General features: G+C 46.0%; 1 protein-coding gene across 1 annotated transcript in view; it reads right to left on the reverse strand.

The window, feature by feature from the left end:
* The window catches only part of LOC123128199 (putative casein kinase II subunit beta-4), a 6472-nt gene extending 4367 nt beyond the window's left edge, over positions 1-2105 (reverse strand). The window contains exon 1 of the mRNA XM_044548137.1: positions 1731-2105. Within this exon, the coding sequence (XP_044404072.1) occupies positions 1731-1929 (199 nt within the window). The 5' untranslated portion in view covers positions 1930-2105. The remainder of the gene's footprint in view (positions 1-1730) is intronic.
* Positions 2106-12527: the final 10422 nt, after the last annotated feature.

The raw sequence follows: 12527 nt of genomic DNA on the forward strand, positions 1-12527 counted from the left end.
CACCTCCCGCACAGGCGGTTGTGTTTGGAGGACCACCCCAAATCAGCGCCCCCAGCCTCCAAATATGGAGGCTCACGGGCTTGATTTGGAGTGGCCTCTAAAAATTATGCAGGCCGAGGCTGGAATGGCGACTCTGCTAGACAGACTTTTTCGGCAGCGACCGCAATATAGGCAGTTACTACAGCGATCCGGGTGTTGTGGCGCAGTTACTGTGTTAGTGGAATGGGTAAGATACTGATCATGCAGCACATGATCTTGGGTTCGATCTGCTGCTACCGTAACTTTTCCTAGAGCAAATAAATATCATTTTTAGATAGTATTTTGATGCGCATCTTTTGTCTTGATACTGCCCTCTTTCGGTATGTGTATGATTCCACCCATGGCTACATAAAGAAGTGAGCAAACTAAAACCCAAGAAGCTGACTCGAACCAACCAATCTCCTTGTAGATACCGATTCTAACCTCTTTCCATGTGTGCATGTTTCAACTCATGTGGCTACATATAAGAGTGTTAGCAAATTTTTTTAAAAACCGCAAAGAGCTCCAATGTCTCCTACTGGCCAAGAGCCACAGATGCCCTTCCTAAAGCAAGTGATCCCGGGTTCGATCCACTGCATACCCCAATTGTCCATTTTTTTCCCATGAAGTTAGAATTAGTCAACCTTTGTTAATGTTTCACCATTTATTAATTAGGTTCAGCGACAACACTTGGTAATTTTGGTTAAACATGTGTCCAGGATGGAGAAACAAGTAAATAGTGTGATTGGCCAAAAATCATTATTGAAATTAACTTTGCAATCTTAAAAACAAGCGGTTAAATTAGCCAAAGTATGCTCAGTTAATAGTCCCTCTGTCCCAAAATAAGTGTCATGGTTTTGGTTCAAACAAGTCCAAATTTGAACTAAAACCACACAGTTATTTTGGTTAAACGTGTGTCCTGGTTGGAGAAAGAAGCAAACAAAGTGGTTTGACCCAAAAAATCCATTAGTGGAATTCCCTGGGCAATCTACAGTATTACACTAGGAAAATACTTTACTCCCCATGGAGCATCTTTCCTGCCGAAGGAAAGCATCGTAAAGGAGTGAATCACATCGAGCTTCTATACCCAAAATCATCCTGCAGCAAATGCTGCATTTGCCTTAAGTACCATTCCATTGCCTAAAAGATAAAAGACTGAAGCTTGAGAACCCTACTAGCCTAACAGACAATCAGCCACGAAAAGATGACTGAGATGACTTGTAGCAAATCAATACCAGAAAAGAATCAAAAAATCTCTACCAGAAAATCACGTAATCCGGTAGCAAAAAATGCTAGACAGGCGAAAGAAAATCAAGGCTTTATTCCTCGACAGTCTTCAAGCCATCTCTGCCGTTCCATCTTCAGCAACCCTATTATGTTTCGTCTACTATCCTCTGTTTCTTTCCCCCATGCAGCATGATACTTACTAATGATAAGCACATGAAGCATGGACGTCAGACATAAACTAAACAGAGCAATACGGAATCGATTCCTCGGCTCCACGCAATGCAGTGAACTTCCAGTTTCCCCGTGTCTCACTGCAAAGACGGGTGAACAACGCGGGTCGCTTCCCACAGGCATGCAATGACAGTGCACCATATGATTTCCTCTACCACTAGAATAACAGGAGCCGCGTCGTTCTGGCAAAAGCAGGCAATGCGGAGCACACCAAAAACAAGAAACAGAGGCCGGGCGAACGGCTAGATCCTCACCGACGTCGGAGACCTTGGGGACCTTGCCGATCTGAGTGGTTATCTTGCCGGCGGCGAGCAGCTCCTTCTCCCTGGACGCCCCCCTGGAGGTGGACGGGGACGGCCTCTCCGTGTGCTTCTCGAGCGCCTCCTTGATGCGCTTCCGGTCCATCTCCGCGGCGCCGCCGAATCCCCGGTCCCTGTAGGCTGCGCCGCTCATCCCCCGCGGTCGGCCCGAGCCCCTGCTTGCGGGAAGCCGCACGGCGCGACGTGTCGGCGCTCGCAGGCTGGACTAGGGTTTGAACTTCTTGGCTGCGCAGGTGGGGGAGGAACGAGATGGAGAGGAGAGAGAGAGAGATCGGAACGGTGACGAGGCGCGGGGGAGGGGGAGGGAGAGCGTGGGCGGGCGGATGTTGTAATTACGGCAAGCGCCCAGGGGTTTCCTGCAAAGATGACACGCCAGCCATGCAAGATATTTTTACTCCACTGTTGGGCCCTGAAAAATAAATAAAGAGAAGCTCCCTCAAAAGCCAAAAGCCCAACTGCTTCCCAGCATCCACTAAAAAAAACTGCTACCCCTAAAAAAAACTGCTTCCCCTCAAATAAAAAAAAAAGCTGCTTCCCAGCAATACCGTCCGGTTCAAAAAAAAAAACTAACATTTTATTGAATATGAAGTATTTAGACAAATCAGCTCGTCAATACACGATGCTTAAAAAAACTCGTCAATACACAACTTTGACCACGAATTCTTATATAATCTATTTTTAATTATGAAGTATAGAGACAAATCAGCACATGTGATTCTCAAGCGTTCGATAGAAATATCTTGAAAAATACATTTTCCCAGGTGAAAGGAGGACAAGCCTCCAATTTCATCTATAATATCTAGGAAAATATAGATAGTCAAAGTTTTGAATGATTGATGAGTTTTCTTCCGAGCACAATGTAGACGTTACGACACTCCGTACACACCAGTGTGCATTGTTTTGTATTTGTCGTTGCGACAGATTGTGATAACCCATTTGATCGAACCTTTTTTGCAAAAGAAAAAGAAGTTTGATTAGCTGAGTGCAATCCGTAAAAAAATAGTTTCATAAAAGCACTCCCACGCGCGGACCCAAACGGACGCACGATTTGTCTTTTTTTATCTGTTTGGGTCGGCCACTCGCTCGGCGTCCGTCCTATTTTTTGTTTGGGTCGATAGTGCGCTCGCGCTGAACCATATTTGCCCGAGCGGCTGGCTTGCCGTCGTTTTTAAATCAATATGCACACATTTTGCATAGTTTCACAAGCAAATAAATATAGCATAGTTCCACAACCCAAATAAATATATCATAGTTTACAAGCCGAATAAAAAATAATTTGTCTCTAATCCATTTTAAAAAAGCTACATCTACTGATTGCCAACATGAGCCCACATATACTCCACCAAATCATCTTTGCAATTGAATGTGAGTTTCTCGATCACGCATTCGATGATGAAATTGGGCGAATTGTGCAAATGTTGTCGCTCCTCCATGCTCAGGCACAACATTGTCACCGTGGAACTGAAACCCTTGATCGTAGATACGTTCCTGGCGCTCGACCTCTATGATCATATCGTGCATGATCACACAAACATTCATCACCTCCCACAACTTCTTGATGCTCCAAATTCTAGCAGGATACCGAACGATGCCCCATCGAGATTGCAGAACACCAAAGGCACGCTCGACATCCTTCCTAGCACCCTCCTGCTATCTTCACAATAGTGGTCCACTGATGATAGTTACCGTCAGCTTGGTAGTGTCCATTGTTGTAGTTGTGGCCGTTGATGTTAAAATTCACCGGCGGGTTGTTGCCTTCAACAAGCCTTGCAAACACCGGTGAGCGTTGAAGCACGTTGATATCATTGTGCGATCCGGTCATGCCGAAGAAAGAGTGTCGGATCCAGAGATCTTGTGAAGCCATGGCTTCAAGTATGATAGTGCAAGCCCTACATGGTCCACATACTATCGTTTCCAAGCAGAAGGACATTTCTTCCACTCCTAGTGCATTCAGTCTATACTGCCAAGCATCCCTGGGAAGCCATTGCTGGCATTCATCACTAACAAAGCGAGTTGTATCTTCAGCAGTTGGCTCTCTCAAGTACTTAGGGCCAAACACTTCAATCGCAGCCTCGCAGAACTTGTACATGGAATCTAGGCACGTAGACCCGCTCATATGGATGTACTCATCAATGAGATCACTGGGCACTCTATATGCAAGCATCCGAATAGCTGCAGTGCATTTTTGATAAGAGGAGAAGCCAATCTTTCCAAGGGCATCCTCCTTGCACTCGAAATACTTATCGTATTCGACCACCCCGAATACGGTTGAAAACATGCCTAGCCATACGGAAACGGCGTCGGAATTGGTGATGTTTGAATAGTGGGTTGGGTGTCTCAATGTCGTGGTGGGTGCACGGCAGATGACAGAGGATGGCTAAAGAGAGGAGGCGTCTCGAGGGCACCGGTGGGCTCCAGAGGCGAGGTCGGCATGAGCGAGCATGGGACGCAAGACATACCCAGGTCCGGGGCTCTCCGGAGAGATAACACCCCTAGTCCTGCCGAGGTTGGTTTATATGATATGGTACAGAGTTGCTCCTAGAGCTATTCGAAGGAATAAGGAAGACATGCCAAGGCTTAGGTTGTTCCCTCTCCCTAGTTCATGTGTGTTCTACTAATCGTCTCTCGTTGTCTATCTGCCCGCGTACATGGAGGCCTCCTCGGGGGTTTTATAGGTCAACCCCCCAGGGCTACAATGGTAAAGTTACAAGGCCGTGGGGCCGGGTTGTCATTGTCCGGGGAGCCGGCACTGGGACCCGCTGGGTGTCAGGGTTCGTCGGGCGAGGGGCCCATGTGCTAGGGGGCACTGTTCGCCGACTTGTCGAATGTCACGGGGTGGCCGGGTCGAGTCGGCTACAGTGGCGCTCCGCCTGGTCGCGTTGGCGTCAGCAGTGACGGTAGGCGTACTGTAGCCATGCCGGCCTCAGTCAGCAGAGTAGGTGTGGCACTGTTGCCACGCCTCCGTTGGTCAGAGGAGTTGGTGGGGCACTGTTGCCTCGCTCATCTCTGAACAGAGACTCGTCCCATCGTATGACTAGGATGGGACGGGCGCCGACCCATGGTCGGGTGGAGGAATACGCCACGGGGCAGCTAGCTTGTTGGGGAAGTCTTGATGCGCCGGGTTCTGCCGGCTTGCGTAAGCCGGCAGGGCCAGGTTGTCGTTTTGGTTGTGTCGAAGTGTTCAGCCAGGTTGGCGGACTTGGCCGGGTCACGGGACTCAGCCAAGCGCCAGCCGGACTGAGGGGCGATGCTGGCTCCGGTGTTTTGAAAAAGATCTGGGTTCCGTTGCCTGCCCGGGGTTCATCCCCTCGACATTAGTCCCTGAAGCTGTGAAGGTATGCCGGCTTCGAGTGTGTAGCGACCCGACTTGAAACGGTCAAGCCTCTGTGCTTAAGTGTCATCCCTGGATCGGTATGCTGGCACACATAGTACTCAAGGATTTATAACAGAGGTAAATCACATATATAACATAATGTAAATACTATTACCTCAATCCATATAGCGGAAGTAACATCAAATTTGTGAAGTTCCCAACAACACCAACGGCAAAGTTGAGTGTAGACACCGTAACCCTAACGTATCACTTATTCGTCGTAAGATTCCTGCAACATGAGACGTTGCAGCCACAAAGGGTCAGTACATTGAATGTACTGGCAAATTCACACGGTAGAGCAATGCTGAATAATGGCTATCACTACATGCATATTTGCCTGGTGGAGGCTCTATGGTTAACATTTGCATAAAGCTATTTTTTTCCTACAGCAAAGGAATATATTTTATTTTACTACAAAGTTTGTTGAAAATTATTGAGAAGGTACCCCCAGCTCAAATCCCAAAAGTCACCAAATCATTAATAACCCAACAATTTCATTAAAAAGAGAGATGAGATCAACCAATAATTCAAATACCAGATACTCAAGATGTCCATAACCGGGGACACGGCTAATCATGATTAGTTTATACACTCTGCAGAGGTTTGCGCACTTTTCCCACAAGACTCGATCACCTCCCTTGAAGTCCTCGCACTGCCTGGTGTTTGAGAACGGGATGACCGAGACACAGTCTTTCTTAAGCATTTACTCTCTACTCCGGGTGGACCGGTACACCTACTATCCCCCTACATCTGCTAGTCCACCTCTTCAAGAGCTCACACAACTTACTCAACTATGCCAGAGCCCATAATGGCTTGTGTCTGCACACGGAAGTTTCTAGTATGAATAACCTTATGATCCCTTTGATCCTGGGTGGCATTCCGTAGGGTAATCACGCGGGTACTCCGGGATTCCCTTGGGCAAGCACTGGGTTCTTCAGGTGCCCGGGCAAACCACTGGGTGCTCCAGGGTGCTCCCAACCAATCCACCAGATGTGTATTAAAGTAGCCACCTTAAGTTTCCCTTAGTTAACAATATCTCTCTCATCTTTCATGAATTCTCTCAACCAAACCACGTCTACGAGCATAGCATAGTAGTATAAGCATAACATAGTAACACCCAAGGGTTTGAATATAAGACGATAAGTTCCTACCTCATTGAGGGTTGAAACTAATTAATGCATAAAAACTGGGTATGAAAAATATGATCAAAGTGTGAACTTGCATGTACTATTGATGAAGATCCTTCACACTCATAACTCCTAATAGTTCTACTCATCACTCCCCGTTCAATCTATCGTAAGCAATCAATAGTAACCACACATAAGCAATCATGCAAAAGAATCGAAGAAAAGATCTCGAAAAACTTCGAAAACAAGCAATTAACTCTTGCAACAGAAAAAAATTCTAGCAGTACCAAAATCGAGTGAATTTTGCCTTATCAAAAAGTTTAGGTTAAGAGCTTTGATTTGCAAAAAGAATCAATTAAATCGGAGTTATGAAACTCGAGTTATGAACAAAAGAAGTTTGAATTCAAATCTATTTGAAACCAAATTTTAAACTTTCAAAAATATGTTTAAGTTGGTTATCTGGATACAGGGGATCATAACAAAGAAGTGAGCGTTGGTTTTGTTGGATTTGGACAAACGAGCAAAAAGTTGTGATCGTTTGAAGATCAGGGGCTAAACTGCGAAGAAAATATTCACAGATGGGTCCCTGACCGAAAATAAACAAGCTAACGAACGTACGTTCGCTACAGAAGAATAAGCGACGATTTCGTACGCTATCGAGGCTAAACTAGTGAGCATTCTCTATTTAGAGAATAACGGTTCGAAACAAAAAAAACTAACACATCTAATCCTAGCCCTAGATCTACGATCGAACGGGCGAGGGCGGGCGGTGGCTTACCGCGGCAGCGGCGGTTGTCAGCGGCGAAGAAGACGGCAGCGGCGTCGGCGGCTGCGTGCAGGTAGGCGGCTCCGGTCGTCCTCTAGCTCGGGCGAAACCACGGGGAGGCGCGACTCGATGAGACGAAGGCGATGGCGGCGGCGGCGTAGTCGAGGGTGGCGGCTGCGCGAGCGGGCGGTGGCGGCGACTGTGCGGCGGTGGTGCGAGATGCGGCGCAGTGCAGAGGAGAGAGGGGAGAAACGAGCGGGGGCGGCGCTATATAAAGGCCGGGGGCGGCGGACAGCTTGCGGGAGGGGCCAGAGGGGTCCGGAGGTGGCACAGACGCCGAGGCCGGCGCGGCAACGCGCCGTGACGACGGCGGACTCCCGAGCGGAGTCCCGCTCACGGACGGAGGCGACGAGCGAGCTGGGCTGGGCCGCGGCCTGGCGGGCAAGCTGGGCCGGCCCGGTTCGGTCGGAGAAAGTTTTTTTTAATAATTTTACAAACAATAATTAAAAGAAAAGGCAAATAAAATAAAAATATAATATAGGCATATTATATATCAATGTTTTCAGAAAAAGATTTTCTACAATATGAACATTTTTCTAGCATCAAATAAAATCCGTAAAAATTTAAATAAAGCAAACAATGCTACTGGTTTATTTAAAAACCAAATAAAAATATTTAAAATACCAAAATAATTCCAAATTTATTTCTCTCCAATTTTCTATTGTAGGGAATCATTTTACCCTAATTTCCATAAATTTAATTTTGGAGAAAAATAGTTTTTGAATAAAACCCAAATAACTCCAAATTGAAAATAATTTCAAAGGGACTTTAAATTTGATTCTTTTAAACTTCCAACTCATATTTCATATGATTTGAAGAAGTCATTTTATCCTCACTCATGAAAATCATTGAGTTGCAAAAAGTTTCTGAATTGGAAATATTTCCAGATGGAATTCGAATCTTTTCAAAACCCTTTTTCATTTAATTAAATGGAAGAAGTCATATCATCTTCTCTCTAGAGTTTTGTATTTGAAAAGAATTTGAATTCATGGAGATCATAAATGAAAAATGAAAGTTTGGGAAAGTACTTTTATTCCCTCTCATTTAACTTACATAAAGTTTCAAATTACACTCCATTTCACACAAGCAACCATACCACAATCAAACAATCAATCAAAACTATTTATTTAATATAACATTCCGAAATCTAGAATTTTGAGATGTTACAGAGTGGGTGGGCCTTCGTACTTTTCCCCCCTGAACGGGCGTTTGTTGATTAAGCCTGAGACCGTCGGGTCCGGCAACACCCACTGTGTGCCGCCTTCCGGAAGCTGGATCACAACATCCCTGTAGGATTGAAAGTGGGGGTGATTAGATTACTTGACCAAATAAAAACCTAACCTTTTCCCAATTTTAATTCTTTGCAGATTTTAGCAGCTTAGCACTAGTCAAGCAATCAACCTACACATGCAATTCTAAGAATATAGCAGCGAAATGTAAATCATTGCATATGAAGGTAAAGGGAAGGACTTTGGAGGGAGCAAACGCAATGTTGACACGGAGATTTTTGGCATGGTTCCGATAGGTGGTGCTATCGTACATCCACGTTGATGGAGACTTCAACCCATGAAGGGTAATGGCTGCGCGAGTCCACGGAGGGCTCCACCCACAAAGGGTCCACGAAGAAGCAACCTTGTCTGTCCCACCATGGCCATCGCCCATGAAGGACTTGCCTCACTTGGGTAGATCTTCACGAAGTAGGCGATCTCCTTGCCCTTACAAACTCCTTGGTTCAACTCCACAATCTTGACGGAGGCTCCCAAGTGACACCTAACCAATCTAGGATACACCACTCTCCAAAAGGTAATAGATGGAGTGTTGATGATGAACTCCTTGCTCTTGTGCTTCAAATGATAGTCTCCCCAACACTCAACTCTCTCTCATAGATTTGAGTGGTTCTCTCAGAAAATGAATGGTGGGAGTGTAGGCACGTTCTGATGGCTCTCTCCGTGAATGAACAATGGGTGGAGGGGTACATATAACCTCCACACATAATCTAATTGTTACACACAGATTCCCAATCTCGGTGAGACCGAATGGTGAAACTCGGTCAGACCGATTCAGGTCAAAATATGAACGTTAGGCTTTTCGGTGGGACTGATATGATCAACTCACTGGGACCGATGCACTAGGGTTAGGACATAACTTAATCTCGGTGAGACCGATCACATGAACTCGGTGGGACCGATTTCATTAATAGGCACACATTTGGTTGGTCAAACTCGGTGGGACCGATTCGCTCATTTTGGTGGGACCGAAATGTTACAAACAGGAAACAGGGAGTTTGCATTGCGAACTCGGTGTAATCGATCGCTCATTTCAGTGGGACCGAAATGTTAAGAAGGAAAACAGAGAGTTTGCAATCCCATCTCGGTGAGACCGAGATCCCTATTGGTGAAACTAAAGTGATTAGGGTTTGTGGCAGTGGCTATGTCAAATGAACTCGATGGCGCCGGATATATCAAATTGGTGGGGCCGAGTTTGACTTTTAGGTTTAGGACATACGTGGAAATGAGATAGTTGTTGAGGGTTTTGGAGCATATCACTAAGCATTTTGAGCAATCAAGCCATAAGCAACACCTCATTCCCTTTTAATAGTATTGGCTTGAAGTAAATATGCCCTAGAGGCAATAATAAAGTTATTATTTATTTCCTCATATCATGATAAATGTTTATTATTCATGCTAGAATTGTATTAACCGGAAACATGATACATGTGTGAATACATAGACAAACATATAGTCACTAGTATGCCTCTACTTGACTAGCTCATTAATCAAAGATGGTTATGTTTCCTAACCATAGACATGTGTTGTCATTTGATTAATGGGATCACATCATTAGAAGAATGATGTGATTGACATGACCCATTTCGTTAGCCTAACACATGATCGTTTAGTATGCTGCTATTGCTTTCTTCATGACTTATACATGTTCCTGTAACTATGAGAAATATGCAACTCCCGTTTACCGGAGGAATACTTTGGGTACTACCAAACGTCACAATGTAACTGGGTGATTATAAAGGAGTACTACAGGTGTCTCCAAAGGTACATGTTGAGTTGGCGTATTTCGAGATTAGGTTTTGTCACTCCGATTGTCGGAGAGGTATCTCTGGGCCCTCTCGGTAATGCACATCATTATAAGCCTTGCAAGCAATGTAACCAAATGAGTTGGTTACGGGATGATGCATTACGGAACGAGTAAAGAGACTTATCGGTAACGAGATTGAACTGGGTATTGGATACCGACGATCAAATCTCGGGCAAGTAACATACCGATGACAAAGGGAACAACGTATGTTGTTATGCGGTTTGACCGATAAAGATCTTCGTAGAATATGTAGGAACCAGTATGGGCATCCAGGTCCCGCTATTGGTTATTGATCGAGAATGGTTCTAGGTCATGTCTACATAGTTCTCGAACCCGTAGGGTCCGCACGCTTAACGTTACGATGACAGTTTTATTATGAGTTTATAAGTTTTGATGTACCGAAGTTTGTTCGGAGTCCCGGATGTGATCACGGACATGACGAGGAGTCTCGAAATGGTCGAGACATAAAGATTGATATATTGGACGACTATATTCGGACACCGAAAGTGTTCCGGGTGATTTCGGAGAAAACCGGAGTGCCGGAGGGTTACCGGAACCCCCCCGGAGAGTTAATGGGCCACATGGGCCTTGGTGGGAAGAGAGAGGGGCGGCCAGGAAGGGCCGCGTGCCCCCTCTCCCTCTGGTCCGAATTGGACTAGGAGGGGGGGGGCGGCGCCCCCCTCTTTCCTTCCCCTCCTCTCCCTCTTCCTTCCCCTCCTAGTAGGAGTAGGAAAGGAGGAGTCCTACTCCTACTAGGAGGAGGACTCCTCCTCCTGGCGCGCCCAACAAGGGCCGGCCGGCCTCCCCCCTCCCTCCTTTATATACGGGGGCAGGGGGCACCCCATAGACACACAAGTTGATCTACGGATCGTTCCTTAGCCGTGTGCGGTGCCCCCCTCCACCATATTCCACCTCGGTCATATCGTCGCGGAGTTTAGGCGAAGCCCTGCGCCGGTAGAGCATCATCATCGTCACCACGCCGTCGTGCTGATGGAACTCATGCCCGAAGCTTTGCTGGATCGGAGCCCGGGGATCGTCATCGAGCTGAACGTGTGCTGAACTTGGAGGTGTCGTACGTTCGGTGCTTGGATCAGTCGGATCGTGAAGACGTATGACTACATCAACCGCGTTGTCATAACGCTTCCGCTTACAGTCTACGAGGGTACGTGGACAACACTCTCCCCTCTCGTTGCTATGCCATCACCATGATCTTGCATGTACGTAGGAAATATTTTGAAATTACTATGTTCCCCAATAGTGGCATCTGAGCCTAGGTTTTATGCGTTGATGTTATATGCACGAGTAGAACACAAGTGAGTTGTGGGTGATATAAGTCATACTGCTTACCAGCATGTCATACTTTGGTTCAGCGGCATTGTGAGATGAAGTGGCCCGGACCGACATTACGCGTACGCTTACGCGAGACTGGTTTCACCGCTACGAGCACTCGTTGCTTAAAGGTGACCGGCGGGTGTCTGTCTCTCTCACTTTAGTTGAACCGAGTGTGGCTACGCCCGGTCCTTGCGAAGGTTAAAACAACACCAACTTGACAAACTATCGTTGTGATTTTGATGCGTAGGTAAGAACGATTCTTGCTAAGCCCGTAGCAGCCACGTAAAATTTGCAACAACAAAGTAGAGGATGTCTAACTTGTTTTTGCAGGGCATGTTGTGATGTGATATGGTCAAGACGTGATGCTATATTTTATTGTATGAGATGATCATGTTTTGTAACCGAAGTTATCGGCAACTGGCAGGAGCCATATGGTTGTCGCTTTATTGTATGAAATGCAAACGCCCTGTAATTGCTTTACTTTATCACTAAGCGGTAGCGATAGTCGTAGAAGCAATAGATGGCGTAACGACAACGATGCTACGATGGAGATCAAGGTGTCGCGCCGGTGACGATGGTGATCACGACGGTGCTTCGAAGATGGAGATCACAAGCACAAGATGATGATGGCCATATCATATCACTTATATTGATTGCATGTGATGTTTATCCTTTATGCATCTTATCTTGCTTTGATTGACGGTAGCATTTTAAGATGATCTCTCACTTAATAATCAAGAAGTGTTCTCCCTGAGTATGCACCGTTGCGAAAGTTCTTCGTGCTGAGACACCACGTGATGATCGGGTGTGATAGGCTCTACATTCAAATACAACGGGTGCAAAACAGTTGCACACGCGGAATACTCAGGTCATACTTGACGAGCCTAGCATATACAGATATGGCCTCGGAACACGGAGACCGAAAGGTCAAACATGAATCATATAGTAGATATGATCAACATAGTGATGTTCACCATTGA

Source organism: Triticum aestivum, chromosome 1B, assembly GCF_018294505.1.
Source record: "Triticum aestivum cultivar Chinese Spring chromosome 1B, IWGSC CS RefSeq v2.1, whole genome shotgun sequence".
Classification (NCBI taxonomy): Eukaryota; Viridiplantae; Streptophyta; class Magnoliopsida; order Poales; family Poaceae; genus Triticum; species Triticum aestivum.